This window comes from Vollenhovia emeryi, unplaced genomic scaffold (assembly GCF_000949405.1).
Source record: "Vollenhovia emeryi isolate VEMERY1.0 unplaced genomic scaffold, V.emery_V1.0 DF939149.1, whole genome shotgun sequence".
Taxonomy (NCBI): Eukaryota; Metazoa; Arthropoda; class Insecta; order Hymenoptera; family Formicidae; genus Vollenhovia; species Vollenhovia emeryi.
The window spans coordinates 1,839,755-1,862,799 of record NW_011967217.1 but is presented as its reverse complement, the minus strand read 5'-3'; the positions used below and the strand labels follow the sequence as shown (position 1 = coordinate 1,862,799).

The window sequence follows — 23,045 nt, the reverse complement described above, 5'->3', positions numbered from 1 at the left end:
TCGCTTGCGTGTTTATTCGTCCTCGTGAACATACCAACAGTTTGCGGGGTCGGACGTAAGGAACGTGACGTAAAAATGAAGCTAATCACGAAGGCAAAGAATTTCGTCGTATGTGTGTGTGTGTGTATCGTGTGATCACACATGCGTGAAAATAAATATATTTAGTACCCAGGCGTTCCTCATTTTCCATTACACACGCTGTTTCTCAACACGGTTTCCACCGTATCGACGCGACGTTGAGACATAGTAAAAGCAGGCCGGAAGAAGGAATTCCTAGAATGCAGACCTTCTCCGGCGCGGAATCAGCCCGGAGGTCTTGACTCTTCTCCCCCTCTCCTCTTCGACTCTCGCTGTCAATGAATATACTTAGTCGCTTATACTTGGCGCGAGACACTACCGTGTCTCGTGATATTTCAGACACAGTCCTGCTTAAGAGAAAGTCCAACTTTATCAACCAACAAGGATGCGATTAATATTAATATGAGATACTGGTTGAGATGTTTATTATGGATTCAGTAGCACTATTGCTTTTTAAAGAGTTACAATAATGGTACAAAAACAATAAACTATGATGCAACATTTAATTAATTATATTGCCAGTTGAATCAACAAGAAGTTTTATTTCGACAATAAACTATGATATCAAACTGATTGTAAAACTACTGTCTCTTCGCATTTTCTTAAATCTTGTTTTAAGTGACTTAATCAATCTTACTTTAATAACAACTACTATTCACAGCGGAAAGTTGAAAAATTATTACAGATGCATTATTTTATAAAGAAAATTATAATACCAAGCCTAACGAAATTATTGAATGTCTACTTCTTTGTATTTTTTAAAATCTTGAGCGACTTATCTTATAGAGCCAATCTTACTTTAATGTTCGTTAACAACTTTGCTATAATATGGAAAATTATTACGATGAGATATTATTTTATTAAAATATTATAATCCAGAGTTGAGTAAGATAGTTTTTCTAACTAATTGTATAAGTTAAATTTAAAGTAAATGGCGCATAAATTAAATTTATGTGCATTAAAAGTTCAAGCAAAAATTAACTCAATTAAAGTTGTGCGCACGAAAATGAAATTTTTTCATCGCTTTTTTTAATATTGTTTTACTTATCCGTTTTTTGGCAAAGATATGCGAGTTCAAATTTGACTTCTTTTTGCACTCATTTTAAGTAATCCTTTAATTTTGTTGAGTAGTGTATTTTGCTGAAAGTGCTGAAATTTATGAAAAGTTGAAATGAATTATTGAAATATTACTAAATATCTAAAAATGAATAATTTTCCTTATAAAATTCACTGTAATAAAATATAAGGAAAGTTAAAAATTATAGTTGAAAAGAAAAAATTATTGCATATTAAATATTATGTTTACTGAAGTTAATTAAAAATTGCGTTTTAATAAAAATAATTTTTCATTGAATTTTTACTGAAATATTGATAATAAACAACTCAGTCAATTGAGAGATTTTCAAGTGCATTTCAACAAAAGAGTGCGGCCAAGTGGCCGTAGCCAATATATTTAAATTTTGTCGCAGTTGGTTTTGTGCTCATGTTTGGTAGCGAATGAAAGTTCTTGACGCGAGCGGATTACAAATATATCAATATTTTAAGTGTATCTGCTTACCGTTCCAGAGAAAAACGGTCGGCCATTGCAGCCACGTGCATTATTTGGTTTACGGCCACAACCATTTGCACACTCTTCCAGACGAAAAACTGTGTAACATATTTTAATTAACATTAATAGGAGTAACTAAAAACAAATAAAGTGAAGGGTTTATACTTTGCACGTAGTTTTTTAATTGACTTGTCCGTAGCTCTATTGAATTTGAGATCTTCGAAGCTATTTTTCTCTGAAACTGTAAAGAGGTACTTTGACATTAATACACTTGTAATTCGCTCATCGAGATCTTTCATTTGATGCTAAACATGACCATAAAATGAACTGCGAAAAAAATTGGGACACACCTTGGCCTTACTCTTTCATTATATTTTTAGTAAAATATTTCCACCGAGGATATCCTCGCGACTTCCATAGGAAATGAATCGATCGGGCTACGTGTGGTCCGTGGGGAAGGCTCGCAGGGGAAAAGCGAAACGGATAACCATCCTGGCTGTTTTATATAGTTTTTATATATAATTTACTTGGATACATACTCTAAGGTGTTCGTCGCGATACAATAGTGAGTCGTTATTACAACTGATCTACGATTAGCGGCGGCAGCTTTTGTTTTCGTCTGGCACGGCAAAATATATAATTTGTTTCGTCTATCTATTCCTCGTCCCCTGTTCTTGCCATTCTCTTTTTTCCCCGCCCCGCGACTCCTTCTGGGACGAGTGCAATCGCGATGATTTTACGAGTAGCCATTTAAAATCGTATTACAAGTATCGTCCATAGAAATACACAGTAGTCTATCGATAACAGTTGGCCCTCCGTGGCTCTAAGCGAAATCCCTCATTCTAGCTCGGTGTCGTCCTCGGCGCGGCTACAAAAAGAAACGCGATCGTGCGGCTCTTGTGCGACAATTAAGTACAATCGACCTGCCGATCCTTGCCAAGACCTGCGAAGCGATGATAGGGCCTTCCAGGAGAAACTTACCGGAGAACATGCCACTGACATTGAGTGAAAGTGCCAAAGCTGACTCGATTTGGAAACGTTGTGCAGTAATTAATGAAACTTAATTCACTGAGATTTTACAGTATTGAAAATTAATCTCTGTAGTCAATTAGCATTATTTAATTGCTATTATTACGATAACACAAGGCTTTCTTAAACATTTTATAATAGCTTCAACTTTTTAAAAACTTCTAAATCATACACACAGGTTTTCCTATTACAATCGTTTGGACATCCAATGAGTTTAACCTGGGACACCCTGTATAATATCGTGAAACCATTTTTTTACCCTTTCGTTTCTTTACGCTTTACGCCCCATTTGTAACTTGGCGACATAAAACATCTGAGACAGACGCGTGTGAAGATCTAATCTCTCCGTTTTTCTGTTTTCTCAGATCCTCTGTGCTCCTCTGGGATCTTTGCACAGACTCAGGTACAAAGATCAATCTCCAATCTCATTCTAGATCCACGAGTCTTACGATCAGAATGTTCAGCTAGACTGGCTGCTGAAGTTCTCCGCTGCCACGGTTTTCGCGTTCTTGAATCCAAATTTCAAGAGTACTCTGGCGAGCCTACATATCCTGGTCAACAGAGCGAATTTTCGAGGGTAAAGAGTAAAGACGTGGAAGAAGGCGATATTATCATCTCAACTCTTAGACGCCTGTTCAGGCTGTTCTCGCGTTTCTCAGGCTCGTATCTTTGATTTTCCATCAGCGTTAAATGCGACTTTGCCTTCGATTATTTGATCCACGTACGTCAGATGCGAACGGGGGATTGGGTAGCCGTATCTCCGCGAAAGGGCTGAACGCGCTCGAGCGGCGGGCCTAATTAGAAAAATGCGTACAAAATAGGAATGTAGCGTACGCTCGTTTCTCATTTCTTCCCACCCCCCTTCCTCCCCCGTGAGATGAAGGAAACGGGGGAAGTCCAGCACGGTAAAATAGAACACGTTATTGAAAAACTATGATAGATAATCGTCGAACGACAATTTTTACTGGCCTCCGTATTGTTTCATAGATCTGTTCCTTTCAGTTCCTTTTTTTAAATACTTCTAGACCGGAATTCATAGTCAGATCTTATATTCAAGACCGTCTTGAATTTATCTAAAGATGCTGTATGAAACGTTTTATTGGTTACGTAGCGTCTAAAGATGATCGTAAGACAGTCTTGAATATAAGATCTGACTATAAATACCGGCCCTAGTGTTCGATGTGAAACAAATGTATTCGCAAATTCTACGGAAGAGAAGAAGATACACGTGGTAGGAAGGATAACTAAAAGGAACAGATCTTTACTGAAATCAAATAATAAATTACATGTCGTCAAACAATATGCCAAATTGTTAAATTTGGCCATTAGAAAACGAGATCAACTACTTTCGGAGTGTTTTCGGAACATCCGTTGAATGATTGATAAACGTGTAACTCCTAAACCTTTTGAACGCGTCTGAGTAATCTTCCCGGGGAGAATACCGTGTGCTTCATCTCGCGGTAACCAAGGAAACTGCTACGGCATTACAAAACGTTTGCTTCCTTGCTCGTCTTGGCACAGAAGTAACTTAATTAGCTTATCTTCTAAACAATCGACGTGGACGGATCCCAGACGGCGCGAGTATAAACGTTTGTCTGCGTAAACGTCGGCGGCACACCGATGAATTGCAACTGTATTTTGAGACTAATTTCTCAATGTGACTTTACCGGTGGCTCGCGCCACAGAGATATCGTCACTTCAAAACACGTAGCTTTATATTTTCATTCGATAGTTTGCTGCAATCAAGAAATAAGGATATTTTCGCACAAGATTATCATATCAATATTTCTTTAGCAGCACCAGTTACAATGCTCTCCGTTTGTGTCGTCGACGTTGTACTGATCGAAGCGATATGCTATTAATTATACAGAAAATATAATTTCGAAAATAAAACTTGGTACTTCGGCCACGGTAAAGACAAAGGTTCAAGCGGCCTCGTTGCAAAATGGAAAAAGGAAAAATCGCACCATCTTGAATCACGGTGGTCCAATACATCTAGGTTTATTATTTATACAATGATCCATTCTTATCAAAATCGATCTCCCGCGCCTGTCACAAGGCGTGACTTACGTGTACATGTACATGAATTAGACTTACACTTACGCTGCTCCCCGCTTTTTATTTATACATAAATATATATATATATATGGCCGCTGTTTTTGTGCGATACCATGTTCAGCCTCCCTCTGCAACAGGAGATGTTATTCGCGTTAATAACGTGATAAAAAGTATGATTATCGCAATGATTTTCTCTTACAAACTAATTTTCTTTGACTTATTGAAAATTGATCCATTAGAAATTTTTTAATTCATTGTAAATTTTCGATTTATATAAATTGAACCATATGCTTAGTAAGTCTTTATGTGTCAGAACATTTTATAATTTCTTAATATTTAAGTCTCAATACTTCGCTAGATTTGAAAATTCTCTTGTCAAATTAATCCAAGGATAAAATATTACATACATTTATCTTTAAATACATGAATTTTGTAGATTTTTGTTATCCTCTTACATTTTTGCACTTACTCAGGAATTATTATCCTGTATATCAAATAAAGTTATAAGTTTACAAAAAATTGATTTTTTTTGATAAGCGGATTCACACAGAAAAATATTTCGATTATATACTTACGCAATATCAAAATTATCACTTAAGAATACCAAAGTGATCCAAACTCATTGTATTCAGCGTAAGCATATGTATAATACTTTTATTTTTCTATTTCAAGACGTTCTATCGTTATAATTGTAAGATATTTTGATATGACGAATGTCTTCGATTTTTGTCCAGTCATAAAACTAACGAACATGTAATTGTGATCAGCGGAGGGTGGCGAACATGACGCTCTCGTTACGCAGTAAGATACATAAGCTGAAACGGAGCTAACTCACGCCGAGAAAAAGTACGAAAATTACGTTCTCCAAAAAATTATGCCTACATAGGTTTTTTTTTGTACAGTTGTTACGTGAAATAAATGGTGATCGCGATTAAACGCTGATGAGCGTGAAAAGATGATTGTGCAGCTTCTTGTTCTCTCTTCCTTTCTTTCCTTCCCGGATAGCAAGCGCAAAAAAGCGCAGGCGGACGCACTCTATCGTAAGAAAACGGTTTTTTCCCCTTTCTTTCCGTTTGCGGTTTTGCATGAATCAGGCGTCGCGAATAAAAACGGGATGCAGGTTATTCGTGTGAATTTCAATGTTATCCAGGACAATGTGTATCGACGAGGATACCACAGCTGGTTCGCTACTAATCAATCTTACGTCCAAGATTCTGCACCCAGTGAATCTTTGAACTAGAAACTAGGATGCATGTGGACTCTCGACTCTGTAGATTAATCAGCATCGCAGGGTGATACTAGAGATCGGGTAATCACGAATCCTGCATGTTTCGGAGTGCCTTGGCTCCTCGCTTCCATAGATCTCTCAGTATAGTCGCCTATTTCACACATCTTCAAGTCCGTTGCTGACCCTAGGCAGCTATTCCTCTGAATTACGTTCAAGCGTGTGGCGAGATCGTCAGTGCTTACGCGAGATTGAATACATTGCGCGCAATTTGAGCCTATCGTTTATCGAAACTAATTCGTCGGTATGTCATCGGTAGATAAATACCGTGGCCGAAAATGCGATAGCCACGTCTGAATCGGATCGTTCCTGCCTGCTCTCTTTCTCGCTGTCTATTTATCCTGCTAATCGACGCGATTAGAAGAGACCCTTCTTCTTGTTCTTCTTATCTTTACCGTCAACAGTCCTGAAAGGAGAATTTTCATATCAAGATTATTGTCTGTATCGCGCCAATCTTAGTTGCACACCGAGAGATGCTTTCCGATAATCGGTATATATGCACGACACGGGACGTTCGATGAGAGACGAGGACAATAGCGCAAGTGATTTTGACGAAGTCCGCGGTAATAATTTGAACCTTCGTCCTCGACCATCTCTCCGTTTGTGATATCAGAAAAAGTTAAATTCAATTTGTATGAAAAGTAATTTCAATCAACACGGTAACGTTGCTGATATATGTATTACATTTGTATGTTATTTTTATGTCATTCATTCAATTTATTTAATTTATGTTACGCTGTAAAGAAATGTAAGCGAGGTCTGAAAACGTCGATGGTCTAAAAAAAAAAATCTGAAGCGAAACACGATTCGTCATGTACCGTTATACAAAATTGTTATTGGCTGTAATGCAAAATAAATATGTATCTTGCGAATGAAAAATCTATTCATGCGAAAACATGCTTCGAACCCATCCTCTGCTCGCGATCAGGGAGCGACATGCTGATCTCAGGCGTGTGTGTCCAGAAATCAAGTCCCGCGTTTCCGCTTCCGTGCTTCGTCATCTCCGACTTTTGTTTCACCCGCGGTAATGTTCGTTCTTTTCCCGCAAATACAAAGGTACAAAGTCCATAATAATAATTCGAAGAGTATCTTCGCGGAGGTGAGCACTAAGACGTGCCCGCGCAATGACTTTTAAGCGAGAAAAATATCGGGCGAAGGACTAGACAAAGGATTCGAACCTGAGACCTTTCGCTTGCCGAGCGACTGCTCTTCCAATTAAGCTAGCCAGGCCCACACTCGATACCCCTCTCACTTATCTACTCTATATTTCATCAAATAAAATAGAAATAATATGTTAGTGTAAAGCCAACGGCACACGATACTATTTTGCCTACTGGATTGAGAAAACCAATAAGGACGCAGAGTTTTAGATCAGGTGACTTAAGGCTAAATCCTTTCTCGTAAGCAATCCAGTAGGAAAAATAGTAAATGGTCGTGTGCCATTGGCTTAACTCTCCAGAGAGATGCTTGGTATCTCACATGATGGTTTGGTAGACATATATGTATATGGATGTAGAGTGGCCACATCCCCGAAGACTCCGCTAGAAAATATGCAAATTCCCCTTCCGTTACCCTGTCGAACGAACAGGCGATCCTCGAAGTGAACGAATGTAAAACGGCCTCCACAATTAGCCTCGTGATATTGTAATTTTTTTTATGTAAAATTGCAGATACATGTATGCACAACGAGAGCACGTTAATACATCGTCACTTTAATAAAATTGCGTTTCAAAAGAAAACGCGAATAGAATTCAGAAGAAAGCTTCATTTGAAAAGCCGTTTACATATTGTTTATTCACTCGCGTCGGTTCGGAATTCAATTTCGTCGTGGGTGAAGTATCTCATTAGAAAATAAACCACGCAAAAAGTTGACTTTAAAATGACGACATGCGACAAAACAATAAAACATTATGCACATTTGGCAGATTGTGGCGCATTATAAGGCGATGAGGGAAACATTCCGTTCATTCTTCTTGGATTTTCGCGTTTTGAGAATTACGCATTCATTTTCCTGCCTCGAATCTCCGCTGCGAGAATCACAGACTTTCCCTCGTCGCGTCGCAAACGTTCTGATAAGCTAAATAATCGCAATCGAGAGGATTGAAAACGGTTAGTAACTGGTTTTAGGTAAGCATTGCGTTTATTTGCGAGAAATAAAAAAGAGATTATCGAGAGATTACGAAATTAACAATATACATTTAATTTGCCTGTGATTATTAGAAATAGGAAGTTACATCCTCTACCAAGCTGTCTCTGCATCTTCTCTCTGAGATCGATCCTCCTTACTCGGAGTGTCCTACCGTGAGACGAAACGTCAGATCGTTGTGCGAGCGATCTAAATTATCTAAATTACGTGAGTGTACTTTCGAGCAATCGTTATCGCAGAGCGGAAAACGAGCGTGTAAAGCTGGGTAATATATACTTAGCGAACGAACACCGAACGAACAGCAAACGCGAACGTTCGTTGTTATCATTTAGCAGATGTACGCCGAGGCAAACTCGAACAAAACAGTTTGATTCGCGTTTGACTCGATTCTCTCATGAGGTGGTGCACACGTCATTAATGCCTGGCCATCTAAAGTTGCACGCGGATCGAGGTAAGTTTGAAAAGTGTGAGACTTTCTAACTCTTCGTGCATCATGGCATTGAAACCGGCAATGCTGATTCGCTCTTTCCGTAGTCATGATGCGCAAGGAATTAGAAAGTCGTACGTTTTTCAAAATTACCTCGATCCGTGTAAAACTCCCAGATGGCTAGGCATCAATGACGCCGTGTGTACATACATTAAAGGCAGCTCGTGCGTGACATGGACGCGCATACGTGCTGTTCGTTCTCTCTGCTATGAACAATCATCAACATATAAAATGGACTGATGGTGAGCGTTACGCGCGACGTGCCAGCACGCGCTCTGAAGCGAGAGAAAAACACAGTAGGATATGTCTGTCTCTCTTATTTAGGGCCGTTAAAATACGATCTTTTGACAACCCTACATTAGAGAGACACACACAGACATGTCCTACTGTGTTTCTCTCTCGTTTCAGAGTGTGCTGGCACGTCGCGCGTAAAGCTGGGTATGCATCTACGAAATGAACATCGAACGAACAGCGAACGCGAACGTTTGTTGTTATCATTCGGCAGATGTACAGTCTTATTAACGCCTGGACCTGAATTTGTATCATCATTTCTCTCATCTACACAAATCACTGAGTTTCAGGCTGTATGTATGTGCTACCATAGACTTCTATAGAAGCTGTGTGAACTATAGCCTGAAGCTCATCAATGTATGGATGGGAATAAAGATTGTAAAAATGTGAATCCTAGTAAAACTGAGGTCCAGGCATTAATAAATAAGACTGCACTATTACAAACTTCTATAGAAGTGGTGCGAATTACAGCCTGAAGTTCACCAATGTATAGATGGGAATAAAGATTATGAAAATGTGAATCCTGGTAGAACTAAGGTCCAGGCATTAATGAATAAGACTGTACACGCCGAAGCAAATGCGAACAGAACATTCGATTCGGCGTCCGGCTCGATTACCTCACGGGGCGGTACATCAAAGATAAAAGGAACGAACGCCTTCATAAAGCTGGGTATACATCTATGAACGAACACCGAATGCGAACGTTTGGAGATCGCGTTCGTGTTCTGAAGGCGTTCGTTCCCTTTATCTTTGATGTACCGCCTCATGAGGGAATCGAGCCGAACGCGAATCGAACGTTCTGCTCGCATTTGCTTCGGCGTATACATCTGCCGAATAATAACAACGAACGTTCGCTTTCGTTGTTCGTTCTGCGTTCGTTTTGTAAATGTATACCCAGCTTAATACGAACGCGAATCTCTGGACATGTTCGTTGTCCGTTCGGTGTTTGTTCGTAGATGTATATCCAGTTTTATGCCCATTCTATATACGTCGATGTGAACAATATACGTATAATATAAAATTAAAATATAATGTAATGATTTATCTCTACGCGCGTTTACTGCACAATTCGAATTATTGTTTACCTAAATGTTATCCAATACTTAAAATTTTTGTTACGTATAGTACAAACGTCACAAAAACCTCGAACACCGAACAGCGAACACCGAATCTGACCGGATGCCGGTTGTTCTCCACAACTGAGAAAAGGAACAAACGACTTCAGAACACGATTACCCAAACGTTCGCGCTCGCTGTTCGTTCGTAGATATATATCTAGCTTAAGAGCCAATTGAACGGATGAGATCGACAGTTTGCTTAGAGTTTACAATAGACTTGAAACTTTGCAAACCGCGCGAGGTGTAGTTTGTTTGTGTCGACCCTTTACCGCGCGTTTCTCTCTCGCGATCGGGATGTTTTCTGGTTAATGAGTGCCACTCCAACGAAAACTCTAGTTTTTTTTACAGCAATCAATATAACTATTATAAAAATAAAATTTTATGAGAGTCAAGGGGCAGTGGGCAAAATTTTACTTAAAGGACTTCACCCCTTCATTGTCCACGCATAATTTCAGAGATAATTCATTCTTCAAAACCTTTCGTTTCTCGTTAAAACTTTCATAAAGTTTTTATATAATAATTTTGTATTGACTGTCAAAAAGAGCTAGAGTTTTTGTTGGAATGGCACCTCAACACACTTGTCCGGTTTTTTCAGCGATAAAAATGTTTGAACTTTTCTCTCGCGAGAGTCTTCTCATCGAAAGAGTCGGATTCAAAAAGAGGGAGAGACTTTTCAATGAGTTTTGTTTGTAATTCCGATACGTTTTTCCACGCTCTCGACTGACGGGCTGATTTACCTTCGCCACGCCACTGTACCTAACGAAAGTCGGGTTTGCGACGAAAAATGCATACCCTAGTAGCACGGTGCATTGGCTAAACATTGGCTAAATATTGATCCAATGTTGGTTACATTCAAAATGCTTTGACCGATATTGTCCAACGTAAAGCCAATATTGGTCATGGAATGAATGTGAATATTGCACGATAATAATTATATAATATTAGATTTATATTGGAAGTGCGTCGGCCAATATTTAACAATGTATAAGAATATTGGTCTAATATTGTTTCAATATTAGACCAATATTGCTAAATAGATATATTGACTAAAAAAGAGAAGGCGTCCATCTTACAGTATTGGACCAATATTGGGAAATACTAGATTTACATTATTTCCCAATATTGCGCCAATATATTGCGTTACTAGGGTACAGTTTGCCTGACATAGGGTAGACAGTAGAGCCGCGCTGTTGCCAATATCGACGCTAAAGGAAGGCTCGAACAAATGGCGAAACTGGGGCCATTATTTTCAACATCAGGGATTCAATCGTGAATCCTTTCCTTTTCTATATGAACGCGTGAAAAGTGAAAAAAATTTCACTAATGAGTTTAATATTTATTAATGCAATTTTCACAACTTTACGCTAGAAAAAAAAAGATTCATGATCGAGTTCCTGTTAACTCTTAACTAGTGAGCTCTATAACATACTAGAGCGAGTGGTCCTACTGTGCTCAATGTCTTCGAGAAAGAGGTACTGTTAGGTGAATCTCTCTCTCTCTACTATCTCATTGATCAACGATTATCTATCTCACTCATATCAAGTCAGACAGAAAATCGTAGACTAATCGGATAATAGAGAAGGAGACAGGGACATTTGCTCAGCACCTCTCTCTCGCGGCGACATCGAGAACAATAGGAAATAGAACCACGCACTCTAGTATACTGAGTGTCCCGAAATTCGAGGGTAAGATTGTAGTACGAAAGTTCACGAAAAATTAAGTAATAAAAGTACATGTCGTTTTTTAAAATAAAGTAGTATTTTAAATATAGAGATAAGAGTTTAAAATATAACTAATCATTGGCTAAAGAGTCATCTGTTCGTGCGTGCAATGGTATTAGATATCAAGCAGATTTGTAATCACCGACAGATGACAGATGACTTTAACCAACGCCAATACTTTAAACTCCTGCACACTTAAAATCCTGCTTTATTTAAAAAAAATGACGTGCACTTTTATTACTTAATTTTTCACGAACTTTTATGCTGCAATCTTATTAACTTCGAATTTCGGGATACCCTATATAGTGAGTTACAGAGCTCACTGTTCTTAACAGACCATTACTTTTAACTTTTTAGAATAGCCGATAGAAATTGACTATTCTGTTATTAAAAGTTAACGGTCGGTTAGAGTTAACAGAAAAGAGTGGAAATAGTTGGAAATAGTGGCCCTAATTGTAAATATAATCGGAAATAAACGTGACACAGATGTCGGCATGGAAGATTGATTATGGCACGCAACGCGGTTAAGGATTAAAATGTGCATGCGCGTGTGTGTGTGTGTTGTTATGTAAAAGTGTTGAATGTAAATACAAAACGCTCCTGCTCGAGGACAAATGATAAATAATTTTGCATCTTCTTACGTACAATCTCGAGATTTATCAAAGTCGAAGTGCCAAAAATACGATGCTAAATGTACATATTGTTTATATATATATATATATATATATATATATATATACTTTATACGTCGTGTGCGCTGCGAATTGCCCAGACCATCACTTGTCGAAACGCAAGCCCGAGATCCCGTATTTGTGTGTGCGATGCGACGAGACGCGGGAGTAAGCGATACTACGAGCTTCGCGAATAAAATAGGCGTTTAACGAATCACGTACTTGAACGTACACCGTGTAACGCGAGACGCGTGACGACGCAACTCGAAGGACTCGAGAACGAGGTGTCCGGGAAAAACGATATACTGGCCAGGCGCGCGTCACGTATGACATTTGAGACGGAATTCATCTTGGCGACGGAACTTTCTCAACTTTCCAGACCGAGTCTCTCTGAACTTGAATCTTGGACGACAAGCTCTTTTCGACTTACGGCAATTTCCGTTCTTTCAATTAACTTCCTCTCAATGCGAAACTGCCGGGACGATCGGTTATCCGTTGAAAGTTTCCATCAAAGTGAGATTCGCAACGTGGTAATTGAATTTCTTGCACGTTTTAGCACGGTTCTCAAACTGGCCGGGGCCTTCCTCGAGGCTTAATTTCACAAATGGATGCTAAACAGCCGTTCGGTTACGGAGATATTCGCTAAATAGATATTCGCACGGTGTAAGAAAAACTGACTTCAACTTCGCCTGAGGATGCGACTCCGTCCGCCGCGTGATTTCTGTGCCTTCCATTCCGATCCTATTTTTCTCGGCCTTTAATTAGCGTTAAATGTACGCTCAAGTTGTACGCAATGTCTCTCGACGAGGGACGCGACAGCGAGCGAAGCGAATGCGAGATGATCGAATCTAAAATAGCGAAGGAATTTATGCATTGCGCTATAAACGCGCGTCTCATGTCGAACGATGTCTTTACGGGCTCGTGGGACGCTAGAAATGTACAATAGTTTTAGATTACGATATGTATTGAACGCACGCGTCTCGGACCGAGTAAGTGCGGCTTATCGCGACAACGGAGTATATTCAATGTTTAGACTCGTTTGACGCAAAAGTTCGAAATTGATTGAGAAAGTCGCTAATTAAAAAACTGATTAAATCACTAGGTCCGAAAATACAAACGTTCCTATACCTGGAAGATAAAGTCATCAATTCGATGTTTCTGCTGAAAATTTCAAGTTTTGAAAGGACGAAGATAAAGACCGAAGATAATACCACTCGAAAAATGTCTTGAACGAAAGAGATATCTTTCTGCCTTTAATCACTGCCGAAGTAACGTTGACAAGTCGCTCGGATAGACAGCACTTACTCTTCTCGAGCACGATAACACTCCTTTCAACCCTTATTCAGGCGATGTCGCGCGTGTACAGCGATTCTTTCCGAAAGCGAAAGACCCACCGTTCAATTTTGCCATTTTGATTTGAACCACCGACCGAACTAAGTATTTTGATTCTCGCCCCTGCCGAGCCAAGAGAACTTTCGCGCGATCCCGTCGCTGCTCGGAAGAGAGGGCAATCTCAGCTGCATAAGGGTTGATAAGGGTCGGGCGCGAGGAGCTTGCGCGGCGATCTCGGAACGGGTCTCGCAGGTGAGCGAGAGCGGTCTGGGAGACGGTCTGTATTAGGAGTGCTCAGGATGCTGTATGACAAGCTGTATCTGTGCGGGGCTGTCTTGAGGTGATTTGAAACTGGTGTGACGACGAAGGAGGCTGCTTATCCCACGGGGCCCTCTCAACGTACCCCCGCCGCCTCCAGATCCCTCGGAGGACATCGATCCCGTCCTAGATCAGGAGGATACCCCGATATGGTATACACACAAGAGAGACAAACATACCGGACTTTTTTTTTTGGCGAGTGTACAGCAAAAGTCCCGGATGTGAGAGATACGGGCGCGGACTTAAGCCTACGTGTACCGCGCGTACAAGCTCAACAGGGCACCGAAAAGTGCCCTGGAGAACGCCACCGACGTTCTTTCGGCGCGACGAGTTCCTCGTCTCTTATGAATCTCGCGGAAACGGCGCGGTAACGTCGGCGGCGATTTAGCGCTGAATGTGCTCGTCAGGTCTCGATCCAGTTAATGTAAGGAAAACTCTCGGACGCCTTCCAACGTCCGTCAAACAACAATCGTGTTGTCGGGGTTTAAAGGAAAAATCGCTTAACGTAAGACCGTGACAGTAAATAAGGATGTATCTTCGGGGAGGCACTAAGACACGTCGCGTAATAACTTTTTCTGGGCGAGAAAAATAACGGACGGGGACTATAGGCCAGGATTCGAATCTGGAACCTTATCCGTTTGCCGGACGATTGTTCTTCCTACTGAGATATCCAGGCCCACACCCGGTACTCTCGCTCGTCTACTCTGTTTCACCCAATAAAATAGGAACAATTTGTTGGCGCAACTCTCCAGAGCGATGCTTAGCATCTCACTCGATGGTTTGGTAGACCATCATATAGATGCAGAGTGACCACTCCCCCAAAGATCCATCTATTAGCAAACAGAATTCCCCACTGTCACCCTGCCGAATGACAGGTTGCTCTCGGAGTGGGCAAATGCGAAACGAGCACGGCCTCTAATGTTGCACATTTAATAACAATGCAATGTCCTCTTGCAAGGATTCTTAAAATTGGACAGCCTCATTCAGCGCTAAATACCTCATATGCGAGTGAAAGTCATAATACATAATACATGTGCGGATAATATCGTGAATATAAATTGGAAAATAAAATTCGTTCGTTCGGTGACGATAATCTTAGAGTCGAATCGATAACGACTTATAATTCCGTTATTAGTGCAAGCTTTGCGAAAGTGATCGGGATGTAAAGGGTCATAAATTGTCAAGCGTGAATGGAATGTATTGCGGTGCGACAACAATTAAATTGCACATCAAAATCTATACACGTATTAGCGACTACGGAACACTGTAATGAGAGCGAAATCTATGTTGTACAATGTGTACCCACTATTGTATCTTTCTTTTACTTCTTTCATTTGTCCCCATGAACTTTCGACCAAAAATATCGCGATAGTCTACTTGAAGAAAATTTCTTAAACAAAAGCTATTTTAAATTCATTTCAAGTTATAGTGAAACGTCAACTACTGCTGGTTTATGTTTCAGAATCTCAATTCGTGGAACTTTCTTTAATGACATCAAACAGCATCCGATATGACTCCGCCACGGCAAACCTCGACTACGTTTTTGATAAACGATCTCTGCAACCGGAGGAAGATACGGTGGTAGAACACAGTGTACAAGAAAGTTATTAAGCTGCGTCAGACTTTAATTGCGCCGAGTGTGTTTTGCGTCACACAACCGGATATGTCTAAACAACTCCGAGAACCATACTAAATTACCAGCGGCTAAGCATCAAGCGATACAACTGCTCCGTTGATCGTTCGTAATCGTTCGTTGGCGATTAAAGTAAAAAAATTTAAAAAAACGTAGAACAAAGCTGGATATAAAGATGTTTCTAACAAAAAAGTTTCGTGCGAAAAACAGCGATATACCTTCCTCAGTACAAAATGGAGAAATAAACGTGTAAGAGTGCAAAGAAACACACATCTTTCCCTCTCGTTTTCATTGGTACGGGCTACTTACTCTTTCGAATTCGCTTCTAAGCTGCGTCTGCGCAATTCTTCAATACTGTGGCCAGTCTGCTGCTCCCAAGCAGTTTTCTCCGCCTCGAACGTTCTTCTCTTCTCCTCCAGCTCGCGCACTTGCTGCTCTAACGAGCGTCGCATCTGTTCGTGCCTTCTCTGCAACTATTTCCCGGATTTTCCGTATTCCGATATTAGCGTTACTCGGGTAATTGCGTTTCGTCAGATAACACGTAAAAGCGCATCCAATTAGAGATAGAAGAAAAATTCATGTCGGAGCAAGACAGGACTGTTGAACGAACAGAAAACTATCTTTTTAAACTAGTTTCCAATTAATTAAATTGAAAAGATCAATGATGCAATAGTCGCGCAATTTGAGCGAATTTTCGCCAATGTTGATGTATAATCCTAAGATATTATAAAAGAAGAAAGTAAAATCGGCGGCACGTTTCACTTACATCCGCCTCGGAATCCTTCAACTTCTGTCTCTTTTCGCGAACTTTCATCTCGAAAACTTGCTCCATCTCCGTTTCCATCTTCTTCATCTTATTATCGTGCTCGCGCTTCTCCTCTTCCAGCTGCGCCAACGGGTTCCTGGAAAAATTCAAGTGGATTTAAACTAAAATGTACGAATCACTGATACATCGGATATGTCGGAATGCAAATACAGAATGACGCGACATTTATAGACGCTTTTGGCACACAGCTAATTGTTAACGAGCGCACTACTGCATTTAACTCGTATGAGATCTCGTTAGCTCTTTGCAGTGCAAATTTCAGAAGTTCATTCTTTAAATCCTGACAAGATAGGCTCTCGCAGTCCTTGCGACAAAGAGACCATAAAAATTTTAATTGACTACAAATAATTGGATTAACACAATTAGCTATAATTGTCACATTAATACAGCAATTATCATATAACTAACATGAGCTGGGACGGATTATTGAGTAGCGTCTGCATGATTCTGCAAAGAGATAACAGTAAATCATATTGACCAACGTGGCATTGTGGAAAACTTACGCGTTCGGTATGACAAGGCTACGAATATTCCGAGAAATAGAGGCACACATATGTTTCCATAAATATATTCTTTATCGCGAGATAAAAAAATAGAACTACTCCTGGTAATAGCATAAGAGAATAGATAATTTATCGGCGGTAAGCTTGTAAGTGCTTTAGCTCCAGTCTACAATAGAAATTTAAACCCTAAGCCTTGAGAAATTGACTAATCATAGTCGCGTATTCTACTCATACTTGACCGTGATTGACCAATTTCTTAAAGCTTAGGGCTTAAATCATCTATTGTAGACTGGGACTTAAGGGCCGTCTACATTGGAAGTAAGCAGTAAGAAGTAAGAAAATCGTAATCTTTAGTGTTGGTCTACAACCTTGCTTTAAGTAAGTTCTAATTAACCAATCACAGACATTTATTCCCCTCACTCTCACCTGTGATTGGTTAACTTCTTACGGCTTAAGGCTTACAGCTTACTTAAAGCAAGGTTGTAGACCAACACTTACTTATCAACGTAAAAGCTAAAAGTGCAGGCATAATTAAAAAAAATATTTGTAGCACTGTTCGAACTGCGCTCTAATTCGCCGAGAGTAAGCGTCAGAGCTGAAGCAGGAGTAAGAAATGGTAATGATTAATTTCTTTACTTCTACTCTTACTCCTCACGCCAGACTTACTTCATCTACTGTAGACGATCCTTTAGGATTGTAATCAGTATAGGGCTAAATCCTGCAGCCCGAATTTACGTCGAATCGATGTCACACAAATTACAGATAATTGGTTGAGTACTGCGTCATTGTAATTAAAATAATGCTCCAAATATGCAAAATTCGATTACATTCCGAAAGTTTGTCGCAAAATTCGTGCAGCATACCATTACGTATATGAAGTATACGATCTTATACAGGGTAGCAAATAACTAAATACTTTTGTAATTAAATTCCTGTCTAATTAATAATTACTTTTCATAATTTTAATTAAAATCAAATTGATATTCAAATATTTTTCGGAACTGTAAGTGAAGTAAACATTTAAACACAAATGTTTTTTGAAACTGTAATTGGAGTTGAAATAAAACACAAATCATTTTCAGAATTGTAATTGGGATCGAAATGAAATGAAAATACTTTTCAGAATTGTAGCTACAGTCAAGTTTCATAACAATTACAAAAAATTAGAAATTTGCACATTGCTTCCTCATTATCTGGGCAAGTTGATTTTTTAATTTCTCCATAGTGAAAGCTTTGTAAGTTAAGATGCAAATTGCAAATTGCTTCTGTAGAATTTGCGCACAAAGCTTCCTCCATGAGGAAGCCAAAAACCCGCATGTGCGTGAGAGAAGAATTCCTCTATGAGGAAGCACAAGTAATTATTATTTACATTTTTCCAAATTACAAATTTCGCAACTCTGTTATATATTTAAATTATGTCCAGTATTTATTAAATAGTACATCTTCATCACTGACATATAGTATTAATTTTTTTCATATGCGACGCAAATTAGAGTTTTTACTGTAGAAGATTGCCACGGTAAAATTTCTAAAGCCATAATACATTTACAGTTGTAAAAGATATTGTAAAAGTAACTGGATATGCTTGCTCTTTACGTAAGAGAACTACTTATTACGCGTTGTGCTATATACTAAATGCGAAAGTAAACACACATCGATATAAAGGCGTCAAGCAAACATAAATTATGTTACGTTCAACGTGAAAAATCTAACGTCTAGTTGCTCTCTTTTTAAACAGCGTACAATAATTTGCATCGGGTATTCGGAGGGCTCACTGAGCGTATTACACGTAAGCGCTCGATCGATTTCTCGCAATGTATAAATCAGATAAGAATACGCGTTTTAATTACACAACGCGTCACAAATACAGAATGGAGAGAAAACGCGTGGCTCTTCGCATAAATTATAAAACTGAAATAATTCAATCAACATTTCAATTTATTGATCCTGATGTGACAACCAATTAAAGTTACGGCCAGTTTATTTAGGACGTACGATGTCTGTTTCATTAATTTTTTCTAACATTCTGTGATGAAATTTTTTCGCCTTCGACCTTACGATCCACGCGCAGCAAGTCCTCCTAAATTGGAAGATTACAGGAATAGTCTCGAAACTCGACAAGGCTTGTGCACACAAAACCATATATCCTTTTGAGCCTTATTAAAGGACTTACCACACCATCATGAAACTGTTCATCACTCCTGGAGGGCACAAACTGACCAATAAGAAATTCACCATTAAAATTCGCACGGACGACACGCTGTCGAAGGGTTGGTTGGTCCGTTCGTCCCCCCCGCTCCCTCGGCAGCGTTCTCGTGTCTAAACTACGGATATAGATCCCGCTCGCGATCGAGTTACGCTAAGATAGTTCGAGCGCGAGAGTCACTGAGGCCTTCGGCAGTTTGCATGCACAACCTTTCTCTGAATTCCGTTCGGGACGATAAGAAAGAATGGAAAGACAGAAAAACACCGTGTGGTATAAGCATGTTTCGAACAGTAACGTAATCGACTCGCAAGGACCACTGTGTCGTATTACTGGTGATACTGAAGCTCGAGATAAAACGATCATCTCATCACGCATACACAGTCGAGTGCTTCGCCGGTATACACACTGCGTGCTCAAATCAAACTCAACGAAACAAACAACCTTGCTCGTGTTTCGAATAGAAAAAACGAGCGTCGTAAAAGCGAGCTGGGTCCGACCAAGGGAGATAAGCAGTCGTTTCGCCATCTTTATGCGTCCGGCAATAATATTAATATAGCACTGGGGACAGGTAAATTAATAAATTGGACCATATTACGCGACATCAGATTAAACGGCTGTCATATTTAAAGACACTTGTTTTGAGTACTTGTAGTTTTTATCACTTGACTCCAACTTGATGAATGATCAGATTGACTCGAGATGGACAATTCGCCTGTTTTCTTTTCTTTGTTAAACTGTGACGCTCGGTTTGTCTGTTTCGACAGGACAAGACACACTACTTCTCGACAAAACTGTTCTAATGCGGTAATGAAACGTCTAACGAGAAATCGCACGGATTGCACTTACTTATTCGAGGCCTTTGTTGGTTTGCCATCTACGCCTAGACCAGCCAAGGTGCGACACCTGAAGTTCTCGTAGTGCACATTATTCGTCACGTCCTTCAGATCCTGCACGTGCGTCCTTACTACCATGTTTCGGAGCGCAATGAAGTCGCAGTGTTCTAGATTCTCAACTGTGCACAGAAACGAAATAGAAACAAATTATAAAATCGACATAAGTTTACATATAAAGAAAGAAAATGCCAAACATATTAGACTCTTATTTATCTATTCTATTCTCCACGTGATACTTGTATTAATATAAACAGTGTAAGAACGCACAACAAAACTCTTAAATAAACTAGATATAATAGAAGTAAAATAAAGTATAGCAAAACCGAACATTTTCAGATATAAAACTAGCTTGCTTAGCTATTCTGTAGTTACCTAATTGATCATCTTTTCCAATAGTATTAAGTCTCGATCAATTATTTTGATTTAGAAAACCATACATACCTTCTGCAATTCCCCAGGGATATTTTCTTCCTCGCACTTTCTTCCCATTCTCGTGTTCGACGACAGTATTCGCTCCCACGACTGCAAATGGCACTCTGTCCCTTAATGACTTATGAAGTTTGTTGTCTTCTTCTTCTTCGACCTCCGGGAACTCGTAGATTTTTATTTTGTGTTGCGCAATCTCGTTCAAAATCTGAAAAGCGAGACAATGATTAAATTAATTCAGAAGGAAAAATATATGCAATGAAATGAAGTCTTTCTGGGCTGCTGTTAAATTGTATAATATTATTATTTACAGATTTATGTAAGAGAAAGTTTTTTATAAGAGTTTACAGTAATTTTTAAATGATGTATTAATCTCATTAATTAAAATGTATTAATTTTAAAAGTAACAGTTGGCATGAACTATAGCATATCATGTTTTCAAGTCACACCAATACGAATTTTTATAAAAAGTATCGACATTTATAAGTTTGTTCGACCCATAAAAATTTATAACAAAATAAAATACAGCAGTGTGGAAATAGGCTCTATAGGCGCCGAGTGTTGCAGAGCGTTCATGCAAGAAAATTCTAGCGCCGCAAATATTAAGAATTCTGACTTCAGGCACTAAAAATTTCATTTTTTATACTTCAAACTTCAATTAAAACAATTGTTTTAATGCATTTTAATAGTGTACATCCTTTAAGAAAACCAAGTTCTTAATTTATCCTTTAAAATTACAACGCATTATAAACAAGTTATACCTGTTTTTTGAAGTACGCGCATTCATCCGGCGTCATTGTGTCTGCCTTAGCGATAATGGGTATGATGTTAACTTTGTCGTGGAGGCGCTGCATGAACTCTACATCGAGAGGCTTCAATCCATGACCGGAGGGTGCGACGAAATAGAGGCAGCAATGCACTCTACTGTCTGGGATCTGCCGTCTCGTCACGCGGGATTCGGCGTTGAGAAACTCCTCATATTTCGACTCGATGTAGTCAATTACAGGCACCCAACTGGACAAAGGTAGAAGATGTTGTTAGATAAGATGTTGAAAGAGGAACGGATTTGATGAAGCTTTAATCGCGAGCTTTCGATTGTTTCGTCAGTGGATGCATTACCAGTTGCTGTTATCCACAGCGTCACCGAAACCGGGAGTATCGACGACCGTGAGAGTGAGATTGACGCCGTTCTCCTTCAGTAACACTTTACTAGTCTCCACGGCAACTGTCTTCTTTATCCTGAGACTAGGGCCAGGATATTCGGCACTGTATATGTCCGCCAGGAACATGGAATTGATTAAGGTAGATTTGCCGAGACCAGACTCCCCTGTAAAAATTTAAAAGCACGCTTTGATAAATAAATATATATACATATATATATATATATATATATATCAAATCGTAGGACAATGTAGCTTGTGGGCTGTTCTTAAAATTAAAACAATTGAACAAGAGAAATTTAACACAAATTGTAGAATTATAGCCTACTAAAATACACATTTTAATCACTGAAATAATGTGATTAAACATTTACAGAAATGTACATTCTACAGTTCTAATTATAAAAATATTACAATCCACAAACAGATCTCACGAGAGTAAGCAGTTATTTGAAAATAGTCTACTCCGCCTATTTACCAGTGTCTTTTATGAATAATTTATTTTGACTGGTTGATGCGAGAATACAATTTAACTTTGTTAATCCTGATTACGAGTTTTCTTGTTGGACATTTTCATTTTATAATGGAAGGACTTATATTCATGTCTTCAAACATAGAATTATAGCTACATGTTTTTACCGCTTGACTAAAAAACGTATTTCAAACTTATTTTATTGTATTTTACTGAATAAGTGTTTTTTTTATTTTAATATCTTGTTTTTTTTCTCATAAATTGACCGTAATACTTCTTACTTATAAGAATATTTTTAAAGATTTTGTAATCGTGCATTTTAGCTGAAATACATCTATCAAACGATTTCTTTCGATAAATATATCCTCTTGCAAGGGTATCATTTCATAAATATTACTGTAACGCACCAGAAAATTACAATTTTCAAGACCAATATTCCAGCGTTCCGTCATCATGACAACGATTATTAATCTGAGCCCAAATACTTAAGACGGACACGTTTCTACGACGTCCCGCGAATTCAACGGGTTTGTGGTGAAATAAATTATGTGACGGTGACCGTAACGAAATGAGACGAAACGAATGCCGTGACCTCTTAATGCGCGAACCTTGAACCAGGCGAGGTGCCGCGCCTACGCCTTCAGCCAAGGGTAAGCTCTTGAATTGCTCTATTTACGGAGGAACGGCTCCGCTTATACGCGGGCTAATAATAGCCCCCGCACGCAGACCATGCTCTCAAATTTCTCCAGACCCAATGACACTCTTTCACACCCGTGCCTTGCACGCGCTTTGTTCAAGATTGACGGTTTAGTCAGCACTTTTGTTACCGCGTCCTCCTCCTCC

The 23,045-nt window shown here is 39.2% G+C and overlaps 1 protein-coding gene and 1 long non-coding RNA gene across 11 annotated transcripts in view; both read right to left on the bottom strand.

Annotated features, from left to right (window-relative positions):
• Positions 1 to 2,122: 2,122 nt before the first annotated feature.
• Positions 2,123 to 23,045, bottom strand: part of LOC105565799 (septin-7) — a 51,154-nt gene continuing 30,231 nt past the window's right edge. For 5 of the 10 annotated variants that reach the window (XM_012019295.1, XM_012019294.1, XM_012019293.1 and 2 more), the window contains 8 exons: positions 21,690 to 21,897; positions 21,332 to 21,584; positions 20,586 to 20,778; positions 20,098 to 20,263; positions 19,219 to 19,260; positions 16,483 to 16,618; positions 16,026 to 16,189; positions 12,477 to 14,209 (listed from right to left, as the gene is read on the bottom strand). In XM_012019295.1, the coding sequence (XP_011874685.1) occupies positions 14,050 to 14,209; positions 16,026 to 16,189; positions 16,483 to 16,618; positions 19,219 to 19,260; positions 20,098 to 20,263; positions 20,586 to 20,778; positions 21,332 to 21,584; positions 21,690 to 21,897 (1,322 nt within the window). In that variant the 3' untranslated portion in view covers positions 12,477 to 14,049. The other 5 variants (XM_012019290.1, XM_012019289.1, XM_012019291.1 and 2 more) reach the window with 5 other exon arrangements.
• LOC105565798 lies at positions 8,121 to 10,967 on the bottom strand. The gene is made up of 2 exons (XR_001009224.1): positions 9,919 to 10,967; positions 8,121 to 8,892 (listed from the first exon to the last, which is right to left on the bottom strand). It is a non-coding gene; the product is annotated as an uncharacterized LOC105565798 (long non-coding RNA).